The sequence below is a fragment of the Orycteropus afer genome, unplaced genomic scaffold (genome assembly GCF_000298275.1).
Source record: "Orycteropus afer afer isolate SDZICR_OR568_19922 unplaced genomic scaffold, OryAfe1.0 scaffold00010, whole genome shotgun sequence".
NCBI classification, from domain to species: domain Eukaryota; kingdom Metazoa; phylum Chordata; class Mammalia; order Tubulidentata; family Orycteropodidae; genus Orycteropus; species Orycteropus afer.
In genome coordinates this window covers 7952918-7974107 of record NW_006921597.1, presented here as the reverse complement: position 1 = coordinate 7974107, position 21190 = coordinate 7952918, and the positions used below count along the sequence as shown (strand labels likewise).

At 39.7% G+C, this 21190-nt stretch overlaps 1 protein-coding gene across 1 annotated transcript in view; it reads left to right on the top strand.

Moving 5' to 3' along the window:
- Nucleotides 1–21190, top strand: part of TTF2 (transcription termination factor 2) — a 71611-nt gene that overhangs the window by 21337 nt on the left and 29084 nt on the right. Inside the window, exons 5-15 of the mRNA XM_042781992.1 lie at nucleotides 2708–3709; nucleotides 4565–4679; nucleotides 5035–5199; nucleotides 6748–6875; nucleotides 8183–8264; nucleotides 10450–10566; nucleotides 12231–12381; nucleotides 14473–14578; nucleotides 17223–17404; nucleotides 18105–18258; nucleotides 18563–18654. Coding sequence (XP_042637926.1) covers nucleotides 2708–3709; nucleotides 4565–4679; nucleotides 5035–5199; nucleotides 6748–6875; nucleotides 8183–8264; nucleotides 10450–10566; nucleotides 12231–12381; nucleotides 14473–14578; nucleotides 17223–17404; nucleotides 18105–18258; nucleotides 18563–18654 — 2294 coding nt within the window. The remainder of the gene's footprint in view (nucleotides 1–2707; nucleotides 3710–4564; nucleotides 4680–5034; nucleotides 5200–6747; nucleotides 6876–8182; nucleotides 8265–10449; nucleotides 10567–12230; nucleotides 12382–14472; nucleotides 14579–17222; nucleotides 17405–18104; nucleotides 18259–18562; nucleotides 18655–21190) is intronic.

The following is a 21190-nucleotide window of genomic DNA, read 5'->3' as shown; positions in this document are numbered from 1 at the left end:
GGGCAATCCTACTTCCGTAGTGATACTGCCTCGGAAACCCAAGGAGGGGTTGCTATGAGTCGGGGCCGACTCGACGGCACATAACAACAACAACCACCACCACTCGGGAATCTCCAAATTGTCTGTGCTGTCAGGATCGCTCAGGATCACTACCAGACTGCAGCTCCGTCTGTCTCCTTTTTTGGTATTTTCACACAAATTCTTCTGCTAGTTGGGGTTTAGTCCACTTCTGTATCCTTCCCTTCAAGGTTTAGGGGTCCAGGATTATCTTCTGTGTCTTTGTTAATTGGTTTCCCTTTTCTTTGTTGAAGAGGGTCTGTGCAGTCTTTCTGTCTAGTCCACCATCTTTCTGGATCTCCCCTTCTATCTTGTTTTGATGCTTCCTCCATCATTCAGTATTTTGCCCATAGAATCTTTCAATATGGCAACTGGAGACTTAAATTTTTTCTTTAGTTCTTTCAGCTTGAGAAATGCCGAGCATGTTCTTCCCTCTTGCTTTTCTAATTCCAAGTCTTTGCACATTTATAATAATTTATAATCGTAATAAAAATTGACTTTGTCTTCTCAAGCTGCTTTTTGAAATCTTCTGTTCAGCTCTTTTGTCTTGTTTCTTCCATTTGCTTTAACAACTCTCTGTTCAAGGGCAAGTTCTAGAGTCTCCTCTGACATCCATTTTGGTCTTTTCTTCCTTTCCTATCTTTTTAATGACCTTTTTCTTTCTTCATGGATGATGTTCTTGATGTCATCCCACAATTCCTCTGGTTTTTGGTCATTGGTGTTCAGTGCATCGATAGATGATCTCTAAATTCAAGAGGGATATAATTAAGATCATAATTTGGCTCTCATGGACTCCTTTTAGTTGTCTTCAACTTCATCTTAAACTTGCTTATGAGCAGTTGATGGTCTGTTCCACAATCAGGTCCTGGCCTTATTTTGGTTGAAGATATTGAGCTTCTCCATTACCTTTTGCCACAGATATAGTTGATCCTATATACTCTATCTGGTGAAGTCCACGTGTATAGCTGCCATTTGTGTTGTTGGAAAAAGGTATTTGCAATGAATAAGTTGTTGGTCTTACAAAACTCTGTTGTGATCTCCAGTGTTATTTCTATCACCAAGGCCATATTTTCCAACTACTGGTGATTCTTCTTTGTTTCCCACTTTTGCATTCCAATCATCAGTGATAATCAACACATCTTGCATGTTTGGTCAATTTCAGACTGCAAAAGTTGGTAGAAATCTTTAATTTCCTCATCTTTTGCTTTGGTGGTTGGTTCTTGAATTTGAATAAAAGTGGTATTAACTGGTCTTCCTTGTAGGCGTATGGACATTATCCTATCACTGACAGCATTGTACTTCAGGATAGATCTTGAAACACCCTTTGTCACAATGAATGCCATACCATTCCTCTTCAATTTGTCTTTCTCGACACTGATTGTCTGATTCAAAATGTCCAAAACCAGTGCATTTCAACTCACTAATACCTAAGATATCAATCTTTATGTGTTTCATTTAATTTTTGAAAACTTCAGATTTTCCTAGATTCATACTTCGTGCATTCCATATTATGATTAATAATGGATGGTTACAGCTGTTTCTTCTCATCTTGAGTTGTTCCACATCAGTAAATGGAAGTCTTGAAAGCTTTAGTCTATCCATATCGTTAAGGTTGGCTCTACTCTGATGAGGCAATTCTTTGCCAGTTGTATTTTGAGTGCCTTCTGATCTGAGGAGCTTATCTTCTGACAGTATTTCAAACAGTGTTTCAGGACTATTCATAAAGTTTTCCAGTAATATATCAGAAAGTGTTTCACTGATATTCTTAAGGCTTTTACTGGCCAATTCTTTGAGAAGTAGGTGGCCTCTTTCTTCTTCCGAGTCTGTCTTAGCCTGGAAGCTCCGCTGAAATCTGTCCACTGTGGTTAACCCTGCTGGCATTTAAAGTACCAGTGGCATAGCCTCCAGCCTCACAGCAACATGCAAGCCACTGCAGTAGGAAAAACTGACAGACAAGTTCATCTCCTTTAGCTGTTCCAAAACCACTCCACTCACTTTCTGGTCTGCCTCAGCCTTTCTGAACCTGCCACGCTGCCTTCTCTTTCTCCTTCCTGATTCCCTGGTTCCCAGTTCCCTCCTCTGGCTGCTGGCTGTGAACTCACATTGCACCCCTTCTCTCTCTCTCCCTTTCATGGTTCCTGGTTCCCTCCTCTGACCTCTGGCTCTGAACCCATCTTGCTCCACTTCTCTTTCTCTCCTGCTAAACATCCTATAATGCACAGGACAGCCCCACCCCCCCACCCCCAGCAGAGAATTATCTCTCCCAAAATGTCAATAGTGTTGAGGTTGAGAAACCCTAAATTATCAGGATAAGGGAAAGTATATCTTATTCAACATTTTGGTGACAGCTTTAAAAGATTTTTGTCTCAATGATTCTTCTATCTTTTTGTTTGGTCACTACATTTCCTTAAGGCCTAGAAAAGCAATGATTACTGACAGGGAAGGAACCAAGCACTAAAAGTATTATTCAGAAACTATTACTCTGCAAGTTTGATGCATAGTTTTTTCTAGAGGCATTTACTATCCCAGGAATGTTCAGAAAAACTGGGCTGCTTTTACTGTGTGTCAGTGTCCTCTGAAGAAGGCTTTCTAGATATAAAAGTTCCATTAATATTTTATATTAAGATTAATTATTTTCTTTACCCTTTAGGATCCTAATTCCAAAGAACATTCTGTAATAAGTAAGCCTCAGGATGCTTCTGAGCCATTTTATCATCTTTCCAGCCAGCAGAGAAACCCATTCAAAGTACTTGACAAGAATCAAGAACCATCTCCCTGGAAACAGCTCATCAGAGGTGAAGATGAGGAAAAGATGACTGATAAGAAGCAAAAGGAAAAGAGAGATCAGCTCTTCCATCAGAAGAAGGAACAGAAGCCTGAGTCTGAATGTGGGATGGAGAAAGATCTCTCATCTGGCATGATGGTAAAGAAAAAACAATCTGCATATCAAGAGAAGAAGCAAGGGGAGAGAATAGAGTCTCAGTGTGAAGCAAAGAAGACTGAAGCCACACACAAAAAAAATCTCTCTGAAATTAAACCCAAACAGTGCTGTGGCACTGAATTGAGGAAACTATCTGCATCTTCTCAAGAGAAATCAAATAGGGAAAGTGGTGATGTGCAAAAAGAAGCAGAACTTCTGAAAGAAAAGGAAACCAGACTTTTGCCTCTAAATGTTCAGAGTCAGAATCCAATAAGCAAGCCCCAGAAAGGGGAACACCTCAGCAAGGGGTACCCCAAGAACTGGGAGGCTAGAGAGACAAAAGCAAAGGATGATTTAAGCACACAGACCATCCAGAAGAGGCTGCCCACTGGGAGTTTCCAGGCACAGTCAGAGACTCCTGGTGTGCCTGCTTCACAAGGAGCAGCTGTCCGGCGGGCACCACCAGCAGCAGGCCTTTCCCTGGGAGAAGGACGGAAACTTGACACAAGCAGTGATAACAGTGAGGAAGACGATGTTGTTTTTGTTTCCTCTAAGCCAAGGAACCCCCTACTTGACTTGACTTTGGATTCACAGAAGAAGGAGGATCTTAAATTACCTCGTCAAAGTGAACCAAGAAAAATCTCTCCTATCTCAGGAGTCTCCAAGAAGGTAGAGCCTATAGATCCAGCAGCCCAACAAGTATATCTCACAACACAACTGAAACAAAAGAAGGTAACTGTTGACTTGTGTTTTCTTTTTAAGGGTAGACCATGACTTTCTGTGGTAGATATGGGGCCCTAGAAAAGACAAAATATGTTAACGTGGAAAACATTTTATAAGTGACTGTTTAGTTTTTGCCTTTTCTTATGTTTATATTTTCAGAATTGGGAAATGAGCTGAGTTTAAAATATATATATTTTTCACATACATGACTAAAAGACCATAATTTTTAAGTTTTAGCATTTTAGTATACAGGCATGCATTGCTTAACATCCACAATACATTGTATGAAATAGAACGTTACGTGATTTGGATATTGTCAAAAGTCATATTAAAACCTTATGGGAGCCTGCTTTTGGTTGTCCTTATTGCTGCTGCTGCTGCTGCTGTTGCTAGAGGTGCTGGTGGAGGCCAGAGAAATGGGCACTGGCAGCAGCAGCAGCAGCAGCAACAGAGAAAGCAGTCAGGAGTGGATCCAGAGGATGCCAGCAGTGGGGGAACTGAGTGCATCTGCTCCAGTTGATAGTCCACCTGCCTGAGCAGCAAGAGCAGCCTGGGCCCTGCTGCTGCTGCTGAACAAACCCTAAGATCCTGCACCTCTGCCTCAACTGTCTATATCCCACTCAAGGTCCATTGGTGCAAGAGTCTGAGTCTGAGTTTGAGGTCTTTAAAACCATTAGGGTAAAATAATAAACAAAAGGAAAGCTCTTTTCCTTTTGAAAAACAAAACACCTTTATAGGACCACGCACATATATGCACTCAGACTTAGCCTGAACAGATGCTAAATGATGCATACCTGTATTTTAATCTGTAACTATCCCTCTAACAACTTGAGAGAAGTCAATTTTATAAGATCTGTTTTTCAGAGCACACTGGCATCGGTGAACATCCAGGCTCTTCCAGACAAAGGTCAGAAGTTGCTTGAGCAAATCCAGGTGTTGGAGGATGCTCTCAGTGCCCTCAGCCTATCCCCAGAGCAAGGTAGAGAAAAGAGTTATGCCCCAGAACTTGAGGTCTGTGTGAGCTTTCAAAGACATTTGGAGAGCCATTTTGAATAAAGAATATATGATTCGTTCACCTTTCCATTTTATTATCTGCTTCTGAGCTTTTTTTAAATTATTCCTTTTGATTTCGAAAAACTATTTCTCCTAATTCCTATGGGTTAAACTCTCTGTTCTGTTGTTGAGCACTTATTAAAATTCTGTGTTCTCTTCGAAGTCTTTATTGGAACATTGATGACCTCACCCCCTCTTGACCTCTTTTCCACACATACAGTTCCTTCACTTAGTTTTCCAAACTTTAATTTGTTCCTTTTTCTTTTTTTTTTTTTTAGCAGGAACTAATGAGAAGAGTAACACTCAAGTACAACAACAGAATAGCTACACCAAAACTACCACTGACCCTCCCCATTTCGTGCCTCCCAAGGCCCTGCAGGGTCAAGATCTTCGGCCTCCCAGTTCTCTAGGACTAAAAGCTGGAGAATCCAGTCAATACTGTGAAGGTAAGACTGTAGGGCCTGTAGTTACACATATGAGTTAAAAGGCTTTGTGCCCAAGTGAAGGGAGAAGCCATTCTTTGGTTGAAAGTTGCCCATGTAATAAAGATCCTGATACTCAGTAGAGCTTTGCACAAGATTGTGTCTCTGCTTAGGCAGAGACTGTCTGCCTTGTTCATCACAGTCCTGATTAGCCAGCCTAGTGTCTGGCATATAGTAGTTATCTAGTAAATGTTTGTGAATGAAAATTTAACTCACATTATTATAAGTTTGGTAAAACAGGAGATATTATTATTCCTTCTTGAGTGTTTGTGTGTGTGTTAAGGCAGAGCAGAGGAGTGACATGAGTGAAGATCTATGACTAATAGGCCCATAGGGAGCAGTAACACCTATTTACCTAAGTGTTGCCATCTGGAACCTTGTAGAAAAGCTTTGAATTCAGAAGTAACTGAAGAATGAAGATCCCAAGTAGTCTTAAAAATGTAAGATGATCGTTTGGTTTACTGATCAGAGGATAGGAGCTGAGGTTGACAGGCAGGGTCTGTAAAAGCTACTCATAATCCAAAACCAAATTCACTGCCATCGAGTCAATTCCAACTCATAGCGACCTTATTTGAGTTTCTAAGGCTGTAAATCTTTACAGAAGCAGACTGCCTCATCTTTCTACCTTGGACCAACTGGTGGGTTTGAGGGTTCAAACTGCCAGCCTTTTGGTTAGCAGCCCAATGCTTTAACCACAGTGCCACCAGAACATCTATGATTGAAGCTACAGTCACTCCAAAAGGGAAAATAGAAAACATGCTTGTTAATGCATTATAATCTTGGCTGCCTGGAAGGTCTTTTGAGGACGTTGTTATAGCCTCATTCATTAATCACAATAATGACGGAGACACCTAGAAACAAATTAGATGATGTTAGATTATTAAGGTAAGAAATTAGCAATTTGTTTCAGAAAGAATTCCATCAAAATATTTCTTCATTTAAATACAATTTAAATTTTAAATGGTTAATTTTTATTTGTTTAGCACCCTTTTATGTGGGACCCTGCATCCCTAAAATTACAAATACCTGAGATGCCGGTAGTGCTTAATTAATTTCCCTAGAAATTCTCTGTGTAGAGTGAATGGGCTAACAGCATTGACGTCTTTTCCAGTACAATGTACGATCACCTCATGACCTACACTTTAGGAGTTCTTTCTACCTAAACTTATATGGATTTCCTTTAGCTTGGCCTTTGTGTAATTTAATTTCTTCCTAAAATATTGCTAGAGTGACTTTTTTCTCTGCCACTTCTTCAAAGCTGAAGAAAGAACATTAAAAATATTGGGGGGGCTCAACTTATTTTTTCATTATATTTTGTTTTGTCCTTTGTTAAAATAATTGTTTATATGATTTAAAACAAAAACAAGGGGATGGAGGAGCCTGTGAGTCTAGGTGAATCTGGGCATAAGAAGTTTTGGTCAATGCATACTTTGTTATGTGGCAAATAAGTGTGCAGCTCTCGCCAGGACCTAATATTCGTGACCTCTTTAGGTAACACCTATTTGTATGTAGGTCCTACAAGCCAAGATTGTCTTCACTCGGTGTGGAAAATCACAAGTGAAGCCATTGATGAATTGCATCAATCACTTGAGTCATGTCCTGCTGAGACAGTGGTTGCAGAAGATCCTCCTGGGTTGAAGGTGAGTCAAGGAGGGCTCCCAGAACAGAGTCACATTGCACCCCTTCTCTCTCTCTCCCTTTCATGGTTCCCGGTTCCCTCCTCTGAATTTCCAGTACAATGTACGATCACCTCATGACCTACACTTTAGGAGTTCTTTATTCTGTAGCAGCTGACCCACCACCCCTGAAGGGAGACACCACTGGGAAACTGCCAGGTAGAGTGCTCTTCTGTTCTATCTTTTCTACAGATTGATCTTTTAGTAACTTCCCTTGCAGCATTTTCTTTTTTCTTTTATGTTAAGCCATAGAGTTATGACTTACAGCAGTAAAGGACTCATTTGTTGAATTTTAATAGGTGCCAAAAGGATGCAAATGAATTGCTGCTCTTAATGAACTAGTTGAGGCAAAGGTGCATCTATAATACCCGTAAAACTATTAGAAAATGGCTTTAAGACAATAAAGGTAAAATGGGTATTATTACTTACTTTAGATTGTATACAAGGTACAAAAGGGATTTTAAAAAATAGAAAGGTCACTCAAGGTCAGTATTTGTAACCTGCTTACTTTGTCTTAAAGGAATTGCAAACCTAAAGACAGCAGAGAAGATATCACGAGGTAGAACGAAGATAGAGAGATTGATATTAATAAGTGATAGTCGGTGTCATGAGCACTTGCATCGGGGAGTAGCAGGCAGTATTACTGAGGAGATGGACTCACCTGGCATTAGTGAAGGAACTTAAATTTAATACTTCAAGAGATATTATGAAATCACTGTAAAATTTTGAGAAGGAATGTTATTTTTGTCACAGAGTACAAGATAAGCTAAAGTAAGATAGCACTGGAAAAGAGCACTCCACTGGAATTTTTGACCAGCAATGTGAGCTGGATGTTGCGTACAGAGAAGGGATTCAAATTTAAGAGAATAAGGAGGAAAATGCATTCACCCATGGGGGGAGATAAGGAGGAAAAACCAACTGAATCTTTGGTGAAAGTAGAGTGACCAATTAGAGGTCTTGGCTGCAAGCAGTAGAAATTGACGTTGGCTCATTAGGCAGATAAATCAGCACACGTGACAGCAAAGAGGGCATTCTTCATAGTAATGCTGGAGAATAAGATTAAATCAGGATGTATGGTTACTCGTGGTGAGAGAGAAGGTAGGCTCAACCACTTTAGGGAGAAATGAGTAGGTTATATGATGACAACTAATATATTGGAGGATCTCTTTAAAGGAAACAAAAGGGTGACAAGTAGAGTCCATGTAGCTAGGATGCAGCATAGCCTCTTATCAGGAAATTTATAATTAACATTTGGTTATTACCTTTGTTAGGTTCCTTTGCTTCTGCACCAAAAGCAGGCATTAGCTTGGCTACTATGGCGGGAAAGTCAGAAACCACAAGGAGGAATTCTGGGTAAGTTTGGTATTATAATAAGAGCCACCATTTATTGAATGCTTAGGCATTATGCATGCTAAATATTTTACTCATATTGTCTTATCTAATTCTCACAAGAACTCTGGGGTAGATATTCTAATCTCCATTTTACAGATGAGGAAACTGAGATGTAGAAAGGTTAAGCAACTTGCTGAAGAATACACAGCTAGAGAATCAGTAGAGGTCTTAGTTGTAAGCAGTAGAAGCTGACTCTGGCTGATTAAGCAGAGAAGGAGTTTATTCTGTGGTGGCACATAGAATCTCTAGGAGATGTGGAGAACCAGGTCAGAGACCAAACTCCCCAAACCAATTATCAAAGCCAAGTCAGGAATGGAGTATTTATGGAAACTGTCATGATGCTTTATCCACCTCCAAAACTCCAAACTCCCTGCCATTCAGTTGATTCCGACTCATAGCGATCCCTATTGGTTTGAGGCGGTAAATCTGTACAGAAGTAGATTGTTCATCTTCCTTCTGCGGAGTGGCTGGTGGGTTTGAACTGCCAACCTTCTGGCTTCTACCCCACAGTCAGACATTTCTGTCTTCAGCCTTAACTGAAGAAAGAATCCCACAGGGAGCCACTTTTCTAAAGTTGCTCACATCTGAACTAAAGTGTAAGTACATCTGGTCTGTAAAGCCAGGTCATGCTGCCAGTGCCTTAGCTACAGGGGAGGCTAGAAGGTAAGTTTTCCATGCTCTGCCTTGAGTAGTCAACAAGCTAAAAATTTCCAAGGTGCTTAACTTCTAGAAAACATGAGAAATGTCTGCTGTGGCTAATAAGTGGCTCTGTTGGGGGTCCCCAAGATTATCCCCAGGTTTGATGATTTACTAGCAGGACTCCTAGCATATAGATATATTCATAGCTATGGAAAGTTGGGCAGTCTACTTCTGCAGTGATACCACCTCGGAAACCCAAGGAGGGGTTGCTATGATTTGGGTCTGACTTAACGGCACATAACAACAACAACATGATTTATTATAATGAAAGGATACCAAGTGAAACTAGCAAAGGGAAAAGACACATGAGACGAAGTTCAGCGTAAACCAGGTACGACCTTCCAGAGTCCTTTCTCAGTGGAATCACATGGGACACACTTAATTTTCCCAGCAATGAGTTGTGACAGCACAGGTGAAATGTTGTGAACCAGGAAAGCTTGTTAGAGACTCAGCATCTAGGTTTTTATTGGGAGCTGGTCATATAAGCAGCCTTAGCTTGGCATATACCAAAATTTTAGACTCCCAGAAGGAAAGCAGATGTGCAGCCTAAACCATATTGTTTATACAAACAGTTAAGGTACAATGAGCCAATATTATCAGTTCCTGGAATATTGAGATCCTGAAATCCAAGTTTCCATATGCTAGCCAAGGGCCAGCCTTATATGAGGCCTTTCAGAGCATAGCAGTTGGGCATGCTACATTAACTCCTCTCTGCACAGTGGCAGAGCTAGGGTTTGAACTGGAACCCATGCTCTGTCATTTTACATCTGTTTTTTTTTCTCCCCAATTATGTTAGAGTAATTATTTTAAATGACTATAATAGCCAGACTGAGCCTTGGTTTCTTAATCTATTGGCATGAGGGTAATAGTACTTGATAGGGTATGAATAGAAAATGAGATAAGCTTAGTGACTAGCACAATGCCAGTACCCAAGAAATGTTCATTTACACCCATCTTTGTGAATTGGTGGGAAGAATGTTGTGAATTGTGAAGGGAATGGAAGACTGTTTTGAGTTACTGTAACTCCAGAAATGTGGTAGCACCAGTAAAGTAGGTAGTAGGATAGATCTGTTGGACTTTTTTGCTTTTGGGGCTAACAGATAAAAAGACAGAGCAACATCATCAAACTGAGATAGGTGTATACAAATACATTATATAGATAACAGTAGAACACGGGACCTAGAGTAAGATCCAGATAATATGTTTTTAATTTTACAAGAGTTATAGTAAATGTCTTTGACCTAGATCTCAACATAAATAGCAACAGCTAGATTCATTATAATAAGGAAAATTAAGGATTCATTAGTTTAGGCAAAGAATAATGACTGAAGTAGCGCTGACAGCAAAGGGAACAAGAGGTACATGTCTTTACCAGTGGTTTTCATCTCTTGAAGTTGAATTGATTTTTTTGTCCTAAGTAATTAACGCCTATTTTTTTTCCCCACAGCGGACGATATGGGCTTAGGAAAAACCCTGACAATGATTGCACTTATCCTGACCCAAAAGAATCAAGAGAAAAACAAAGAAAAGGACAAAAATTCCATTACATGGCTTTCTAAAGATGGTATACAAAAGTGCCTCAGTAGCCTGCCATTTCCTAAATCATTTAAGCCAGCTGACGGGAATTTTTTAAACTGGAGGATAGTTTTGGTCATGTTTAATTAATTTACTAGAAAACCAGTGTTAAACTACTTTCCTGTGGTATTGTTTCCGATGCTAAGTATTCAAATGGTAACTGATCTTTTTTTTTTCTCTCCTAAATAATAATAATAACTTGGGAGCTCTGGTAGCATAGTGGCTAAGACACTTGCCTGCTAACCAGACGGCTGGCGGTTCAAACCCACCAGCCACTCCTCGGAAGGAAGGTTGGGCAATCCTACTTCCGTAGTGATAACTGCCTCGGAAACCCAAGGAGGGGTCGCTATGAGTCGGGGCCGACTCGACGGCACATAACAACAACAATAATAACTTAGGTTGACCTAATAAAAACTTGTTGTTGTTTGCCAAAATAAAAACTTAGGTTTCCCTAATTTAAAAAAAATTAGGGAAAAAAGCTAAGGCTCTGGAGACTTAGTTTAAGCATAACAATCATTATTTTTGTTAATTTGAGGCTATAACTACAGAGTTTATCCAAATTAATGTATTATGTGTAAGGAAGATTCATTTCAAGTTCAGATTTTAGCCACCAAAGAGTAAGCTGTTTTCCATGTTGTGTATGAAAGAAAATCACCAGGAAAGATAATAGATAATTTCTATCTTATTTCAACCTATGTTTTTAAAATGTAATTGCATTTAAGTATCTTATGAAGATTTTATAAAGTTCTTATGTATTATGTATAGACACATCACACGTAAGTTGCCCTGTACACAAATATAAATCTCGGTGGTGGTTGTTGTTATTGTGTGCTGTCAAGTCAACCCTGACTCAGTTGGTTGTTGTTGTTGTTGTTATGTGCCGTTGAGTCGGACCCGACTCATAGCGACCCCTCCTTGGGTTTCCGAGGCAGTATCACTATGGAAGTAGATTGCCCCATCTTCCTTCCAGGGAGTGGCTGGTGGGTTTGAACCACCAGCCTTCTGGTTAGCAGTCAAGTGCCTTAGCCACTATGCTAGCAGAGCTCCCAAAATTGGTTAGATAACTTAAAAATCTATGGCCGGCTACCCTCCAACGATCCCTGCTGTAGCTGGATCCCATGTCCTTGTGCAGAATAGCAGCATGTGTGTATGTACACACATGCATGCACATCACATGATATTATCATTGGTCCTCATCTGTATTAATGGAGGCACAATGGTGCTAGTGATCCTAACTATTTGCAAAATAGTGTTTATCTTATAAAAGGGTTTTTATACTTATAATCTAGTGTGAATATACAGTAAGTTATGCTTTTCAGAAAAAATGAGTGATGCTACATTGAATCAACTCTAGAAAAGTTTATGAAATGATCCAGCTTCTACTTTTTCTGACCACTCTGAAAGTGCCTTGCCTTATTAGATGAGGCTGTGTACCAGACATGTTCCCTAGTTAGCCTTTGTCTCATGCTTTTAGAAATAAAGAATTAGATAGTTTTTGTTTAAAAGACCATGTCTTCCAATTGGAAGAGCAATAGTTATTAAAAATATTGATTGAAAAAAGAATGTAGTCAGTGAAGGGAAAGAACTAGTGCCTTTAAGAAGTTAAAGTTAATGAATATGACTAGGTGTTGGTTTTTTTATTCCCCTCTTAAGAGTCCTCTACCTTTACTTCCCATGGAACACTGATTATCTGTCCTGCATCCCTGATCCATCATTGGAAAAATGAGGTAGAGAAACGCGTGAGCCACAGCAAACTAAGGGTCTACCTCTATCATGGACCAAACCGGGATCAACGTGCAAAAGTGTAAGTGCAGAAGTACCACAGTCTTAGAGGTACTCAGCATCTTAGCTTAAGGAACCACGTTGCACTTCACTGATAGGATAAGGGAGGAAGGAACACCACCTAGAGCATATCCATTCTCCTTAAGAGTTCATTTAATCAGGACTAATGCTATTTGTGGGGGACAGTGGTCATTCAGGGGTAGAATTCTCACCTTCCATGAGAGAGAGATGGATTCCAATCCTGACAGTTCATTTCAAGTATAGCCACTCCCTGTCCATTAATGGAAGCTTGTGTTCTGCTATGATGCTGAACAGGTTTCAGCAGAGCTTCTAGAGTGACAGACTAAGAAGAAAGGCCTGGTGACCTACTTGTGAAAAATCAACCAATGACTGGATCACAGTGGTCCGGTCCCGTTGTGCATGAGTCAGGGACCTCAAGACCAAACAACTTGCACTCTATACTGAGATACATCTTGAGGGAATGGTATTCTTTTAATGTGTCTTTGTCACTATCTCCAACAAAAGTAGTCATGTTAGCTGCTTCAGGTGGCAGCAGAGTTCGCCCTGGTAAAAGAGGCTACTTCACAACTATTTCAGTAGCTAAATTTCTGAATCCAGTTTCACATGTTCTTCTGTTAGTGTGAATGGAATCAGCCCAGTCTTACCTAAAATCTTGATATAATAGTATTAGTCAGGTGGTATTTTTTTTCCAGTTGCTGTTGTGTCAATCCCAACTCATGCAGCCCCACATGTTTCAGGAGAACTGTGTTCCATGGGATTTTCAGTGGCTATAATCTTTTAGAAGTAGATCAGTAGGCGTGTCTTCTGGGGGACCTCTGGGTGGATTTGAACCACCAACCTTTTGTTTTGCCCCCCACCCAGAGTTGCTTATTAGTTGATATAGATTAATTATATTTTTATGGATATGTTTTTCATATATGAACCAGGGTAAGGGTTTTATTTCAATAGAATGATTAGCCTTAACTAATAAAATTCCTAAAGGGGGAGTTTCAGGAAAGAGAAAAAATGTTTCTCTAGACATAATAGTCATAGTCTTTGTCTTTTGGTTTTAAAGGAATTGTTTTCTGTTTCTAATTGTACTGTGAGGATCTGGTTTGAATACTTGCTAATCTGTTCAAGGACGATAACAAAGTTCTTTCTACTTCTAGGTATTCTCTCTCCCCAACTTCCAATATTGGTATTTTGTCTTGTAAAGAATGGGGCAGCAGTCTTTCAGGGGTGAATTGCCAGATTTATGACCCTTAGTTTTATAACACACTAATTCTCAAGGCTGGTAGTCACTTCAGCAGGAACTAGGCATCAGGGCAGCTATGGCTGGCTTTGTGCCTTCTCTGGCATAGAATACTGTGAGTTGCCTGCCTTTGTTCCAAAGTGTTATTCAGAAATAGGTATCGTTTGATTTGCGTCTTGCTAATTCCTAGTTTGGTAGTCACAATATACTAATAGCCTGACTAGAATCATTCTCAATTATACATTTTTATATGATGTCAAGGCAACATGCAGATATTGCTTTCTCTGAATTAGGCATATCAATTTAACAGAAGTATTTCTTCAAAATCTCTCAGGTACGCAACATTAAGTTTCAAAGGAAAAACCTTGGTGCATGTCATTAAGAATCTTTACATATAAAGAGCATACGCAAGATTAACTGAAAGCTTATAGCGCATGTATTTATAGCTAAATGTCAGAGCTACAAAAATGGATTTTCACAAATATATTCTAGAACTGTGAAGAGAGAACATCACTGATGTAAAGGTAACAGTGCTTTGAGGGTTTCTTACTTCCCTGGGACTTCAGAGTCAGTCATCTCAGATCATTATCAAGCTTCATGTGAACCCTAGCCAGAGATTTTCCTTTTTGACTCATTAGTTGGAAAGAGAGACTGTTCTAGCCATAGTGAACAAACTCGAAAAATGATCAGAGGTAAGAGATAGGAAGCCAACTGGATAAAACTTGCCTGTCCAAGATTGTGTGTGAGGATGAAGGGCATAAGTCAATGAATTCTGCTGTCTTTCCTTCTAGCCTTAGATATTTGTATAAAAGAATCCGTGAAGGGATCTTTTACTGTTTTCTTTGTGTTGTCTTTATGCAGCCTGTCCTCATATGACATCGTGATCACTACCTATAGCCTTCTGGCCAAGGAGATTCCTACAAAGAAGCAAGAGGGAGAAGTCCCAGGTGCAAACCTTGATGTGGAGGTGAGGCTTGCGAGCTGCCAGAGTTAGTGACCCTACCTTCCTGGGAAGTCAGAAATCTCCTAAACATTCCATCTGTGGAAGTGAATAGCTTTTTCCTCTGTCCTATCTCTCAGTGATAAAGGTTGATATTTGGCACAATATTTAGTTGTTTTTTAAAACTAAGGTAGCCACCTGGCAATTGTGGGTGGTAATAATCACATGAATATAGGAAATTTACTTGTTGAAATGTTTATTTTAGAATTTTTGGGGTCTACTCTTTGATATTTTTTTTATTTAGTATGTAGCCTAGTATTTTAATATTTAATATTTTATACTAACATTTTGGTATTAATCTACCATTCCCAGCCTCCCCCTTCTACCTTTCACAGCCCTCAGAAAAAAAGTTTGCAAATAATAGGGCTATAAATTGACCAGATGCTAAATTGTACGCACAGGAAAAAACGTGAATATTTGCTAATGGATCCAGAATATTCTTAGTTATATAATGTAGAGTCTTTATTGCATAATTATTTTGGGGCCTTTTTCCCCTGATAATTGTGTTATTCCAAGAATTAATCTTTTGTGTATGTTTTTATTTTTAGTACAATAGAATATGCACAGATTTCTGTTTATGGGGATCTCTAAAACATGTCTCCCACTTCAGAGAAACTCTAGTTTCCTAACTTATTAGATTCCTAACTTATTAGATTCCCCAGTTCCCCATTACTTTTGGGATAAAATCCAGATCCCTTTAATGATGTATTAGACAGTTTATTTTATGATCTTTTCCTTTCCTGCACATCCTTCAACTCTTCCCTGTGCCCATCCCCACTCCCTCCCATGGCACCTCATTCATTCTCGGTCATACCAAGGAATTGTAGTTCTACCATACTTTGTCCTACTGTTGTGTCTTTGTTCTTTCATTGAATGAAATTATCCCCTCTCTGCTTCTCCCAGGCTAATTTGTTGTTTTTACCTGCCTCGAGAGTTTTTTCTGGACCCTCCCTATCTTTGCTTCTTTTGGTTGAATGTGTTTCACAGCACCTTGTGTTTCCCTGTATCATATACTCTATTTATTTAGCAAATAGTGAGTATCTATTGCGAGCTCTGGTGGAGCAATGCCAAACTCATTTGACTGCTAACCAGAAGGTTGGTGGTTCAAACCTATCAGACACTTCGTGGAAGGAGGATGGGGCAATCTACTTCCATGAAGATTTACTGCCTCAGAAAACCAGTGGAGGTTGCCATGGGTCAGGATCAACAGATGATTGTGAGTTTTTGGTACTGTGAGCCAACGAGCTCTGATGATGCAACAGTTAAGCACTTGGCTACTAACCAAGAAGTTGGCAGTTTAAACCCACCCAGCCACTCCATGGGAGAAAGACCTGATGATCTGCCTCTGTAAAGATTACAGTCAGGAAAACCCAACGAGGCTGTAATATTCTATCCCATGGAGTCATTGTAGGTTGAAAAGTCAACTAACTCAATGGCACTTGATGACAACACTACAAGCCAGATGCTGTTTCAAGTATTTGGAATACAACAGTGAACAAGACTGACTAACTGTCATGGATTAGATAATCCAGTTGAATTTATTATGTACACCATAGTCTAATTATTTTTACACTTGTTTTTCCTCCCCCACTAGATTGAGCTCCTGAGAGTAGAAACTGTTTTGTTTACCTAGTGCCACTCTGACAAGAATAAACCACAAATGGAATGGCTTTAACAAACAGTTTATTCTTAAAATTTGGAGGCTTTAAGCCCAAGTTCCAAGTGCCAGCCTCTAGGGACTGGGTGAAAGCCCCTCAGCTTTGGATTTCAGCTCTGCCTTTTGCTCCCAGCCCACTGGAGCCAGAGGCTTTTCTTCACTCAAACAACTGCTGGCTACTGAGGCTGACAAGCCCAAGGCTGGCAAGGAAAACAGACACGTTCCCAAAGTTATCAAACCACACAGCAGGCCATTAATTCAAGTCCATTGAAAGTCCCAAGGTCAGCTGCTGAACAATGACATGGCTACATGCAGGGTTCAAGCATGCCATAGGCTAGAGACCGTTCCCAAACTTGCTGCTTATATATAGGAAGCAGACCACATACCCAAAGGCAGCTGCTCACAGTAGATTCTACTATGGAGTTGATTACCAGTCTCATCATGGAGAACACTAAATCCAGTTGCCCAGCCACTCAACCAGGCCTAGCCAAGTTGACGTACAACTTTAACTACCGCACTGTCCTTTATGTGTGGCTTAGAATCTTATATATAAAAGTAGACTTACAGGAAATGTTTAGTGAATCTTAGTAAATTCAATAAATAATTTGTTGAATGAGTGAATTTGCAGGCTTAACACCTAGTATACTTCTGGTCCATAAATATTGCTCAAAAGGTATTGAAAGAATAAATGAAAATTTAAATGAAAATTTAAACATTTACTATGAGGTACCTTAAGCTCAAAGACTTAGGCTCTCAAATGATTTGTTTATTGGTAGCTGTTAAACCAAGAGTTTCTATTCCTGGTTTCTTAAACTCTTATTTAGTACGCTTATATAAGCCCTCACATTTGAAGGTAGAGTGGGCCCTCATTACTTGTTAGTTTATCCCCATATCAATTTGAGCACATGTACATTTTCCCATATTGTTGCTGAATTTCACTTGTCTTTCCTCCAGGTCATCTCAATACCTTTGCTTCAAATAGTCTGGGCTCGAATCATATTGGATGAAGCTCACAATATTAAGAATCCGCGAGTGCAGACTTCCATAGCTGTGTGTAAGCTGCAAGCCCATGCCCGTTGGGCTGTCACTGGCACCCCCATTCAAAACAACTTGTTGGACATGTACTCGCTGCTTAAGTGAGTAAACTATAGGATTAAGTAAATGTGAACCCTGTCAGTGACCCTTCATGATTATTTCATGTCTCATGATAAAGCTCCAGTGTGTGCTAAATTTTCTTGTTTAGCAGGTGGCAAGCATTAACATTGATGAGAAAGTACCTGTTGATTGACTGGCTGATACAGGACTTTGATCACATCCAGCCCCTTTACATGCAAAAATACAGGACAATTGCAATTAAAGAAAGTCAAAGTCAACTTTCTTAAGTCCAGTTAATATTTTTGGTGATTTCTGCTTTAAAAACACATGGCCTGGGTTCAGGGCTTTAATTTATTCAAAGCAAACAGAAAAGAATGCTTATTTTAAAATACTTCTTTTTATTCTAGTTAGCCCATAAGAGGATTTGGAATTTTTTTGCTACCCTTTAAATCTTTAGGATTAAATTTTAGCTATTTGGTTATATGTCCTATTACAATCATGTAGACACTGTTCATGGAAAAACTCATTCTCATAATGTGGTTTTCATTACTGACTTGGATCCTATTGATCTGCCTAACAGAGCCTTGCTATGAAATTCATTTTTCAAAGATGATTGGATGGCAGATGTAACAGAAAATCTGATTCATTTTTCATCTTATGTCTTACTTTGACTCTTTACTTCATCCTCTCTTATCTCTCCTGCCCTACTCTTTGCCCTTTTTCCCTTAAAAAAAAAAAAAGGTTTCTCCGTTGTTCTCCATTTGATGAGTTCAATCTTTGGAAGAGTCAGGTTGACAATGGTTCGAAGAAAGGAGGTGAACGGTTAAGTATTTTAACCAAGAGCCTTTTGCTGAGGAGAACAAAGGACCAGCTGGACTCCACCGGCAAACCTTTGGTAATCTTATTTATACCTGCCCTTAGGGAGGGCAGGGAAGGAGGATGACCATGTCTTTGTCTTGGCTTGAAAGGCCATCTGCTTTGCTTCAAGAACCTCTGAATTTCCCACTGTCCTTAGGAAAAGGCCCTAGGGTTGCTGTCCCGCGTCTTGTGTTATAGCACACTTAATTTTAGGGAAGGGTGGAAGCTGCTATCCTAGGGTTGACTAGATTTCTAGTGTCAAATTTGGGGAATTTACTCCCTAAAATACTTAGCTAATTTGTATAGCTTCATGCCAGCCTCTTTTTTTAAAACTCTTCCAGGTGATGCTACCCCCGCGTAAATATCAGTTACACCATTTAAAGCTTTCAGAAGATGAAGAGACAGTTTACAATGTCTTTTTTGCAAGATCAAGGTGTGTGCAGTGCAGAAGCACTTTCTCATATAGATTGTAGTTTTTGTATTGTTTTTGCTTTATTGGGAATTGAGGGTCAAATTTCTTCTAACTGTATTTATGGTATTATTGGTTAGTTGGGTACTGATTTTCCTTTTATACCTTTTTTTTTTTTTTTTTACTTCTTTCCTCCCTCCCTTGTCCAATTTTGTCTCATATACACGTTGAAGGCTTTTGAACCTGTTCTCTCATTGACTTCCTTGCCCAGCTGTCCTAGGGTATTGGGTATTGTTTACCACATCTTTCTTGTCCTGTGGGGCTATATTGGGAAATTACATCTCTTTCTGGTGGTATAGTGCCTAACACCCTTGACTGCTAACAAAAAGCCTGGTGGTTCAAACCCACCAGCCACTCCTCAGAAGGAAGATTGGGCAATCTACTTCCATAGAGATAGCACCTGGGAAACCCAAGGAGGGGTCTCTTTACAATATGACCTCAGGATTTATAGTTCAACTCTGGTGGCACAGTGCCTAAGGCATTTGACTGCTAAGGAGAAAGTTGGCGGTTCAAACCCACCAGCCACTCTGAGGAATGAAGACTGGGCGATCTACTTTTGTAAAGATTTGCCACCTCAGAAACTCAATGGGGGTGCTACGAGTCGTAATCAACTCAATGGCAGTGGGTTTGGTTTTGATTTTGGTTCAATTCTAAATACTGTCAATATGCCAAGTATACCAATATCAACAACCTTAACTCTGTCTTGTGCTTCCTTGATGATTATCGATTTTCAGATCAGGTTGAATTGAAACATTCAGAAATTTTAGAATAAAATGAACTTTACATTTGGCATAGAATTTAAAACCTTTGAGATACAAAACATCAAAGATGAAGGGATATTCTTGGCTTTTGCTCTGGTGGCTTTAAGACTTTTGACTTCAGAAGCACTACAGATCACTTTCTGAGAGCGAGAGGCGTGTGTTCATTCTAGCAGCCTGGTAATTCTAAGCTACCTAGAAGTTGCTGTATGATTATAACTTGTTGGGGCAAACTCAGAAGACTGTTTACTTCACCTAAAGTTAACACCGGTACATAAGAAGACAAGAACTCCACTACAGGATACTTGGAAGAAAACCTTTAGCTATGGGAAATTAATAAAATAATAATAAAGCAATGTTATGAATTCAGCTGTGTCCCTCAAAAATATATGTTGCAGTCTTAATTCCCAGAACCTGTGAATGTGACCATGTTTGGAAGTAGGATCTTTAATGATATTATCAGTTCATGAGATTGTACTGGAGTAGGGATGATCCTAATCCAATATGAGTGGTGTCCTTATTAATGAAGAGAAAACGCAGAGAGACAGACAGATGGAAGACAGCCATGTGACCATGGATTTATGCTACAGCTGCAAGCCAAGAAATGCTGTGGCTACCTAAGAGCATTTGACTGCTAACCAGAAGGCTGTCAGTTCAAACCCTCCAGCCACTCCTCGGAAGGAAGGTTGGGCAATCTACTTCCATAGTGATATCGCCTCAGAAACCTAAGGAGGTGTCGCTATGAGTTGGATCCGACTCGATGGCAGTGTGTTGCATTGTTTGTGTTACCCTGAGAAACACAAGAAAGGATTTTTCCATACAACCTTGGGAGAAAACATGGCCCTGATGACAACCTGAACTCAGACTACCAGCCTCCAGAATGGTGAGATAATACATGTCCATTCTAACAAGCCACTCAATCTCCCAATTTTCAGTATTTGGTTATGGCAGCCCTAGAACTAATACAGCAATCTCCACTCTCTCTCCCTCTCCCTCTCTCTCTCTCTCTCTCTCTCTCTCTCTCTCTGTTTCTCTATTTCTCCCTCTCTCTCTCTCTCTCACACACACACACACACATACACACACAGTTTAAAAAAGTAGTAATTATCCCCAAATGTATTATATGTTGGTATTTTCTTTATTCTTTAACCAGGATACAGTTATACATAATACCAATAAAATCTTTCTTTCTTTTTTTAACCAAAATAGTAATTATATTTACTATAGCAAGGCTAAGGAGCTCTGGTGGTGAAGTGGCTAAGACATTCGGCTTCTAACCAAAAGGATGGCACTTCGAACCCCACAGCTTTTCTGTGGAAGAAAGATGAGGCAGTCTGCTTCTGTAAAGATTTACAGCCTTGGAAACCCAATGGAAGTTGCTGTGAGTTGAAATCAACTCAGTGACAGTGAGTTTAGTTTTGGTTTATAGCAAGGCTATGCCCATATCCCGACAAACATTCTATCAAAAAAAAAAAAAAAAACCTCACTGCTGTTAAGTCAGATCCGACTCATAGAAATCCCTCCTTGGGTTTCAGAGGCAGTATCACTACGGAAGTAGATCACCCAGACTTCCTCCTGAGCTGTGGCTGGTGGGTTTGAACTGCCAGCCCTCTGGTTAGCAGTCAAATGCATTAGGCACTATGCCCCCAGAGACAGTCTATAGCAGCACCATTTTGATGATGTAAACACTTTAGTTAAATAGGAATTAATCAAGAATAGTATACAGTAAAACTATTATATAT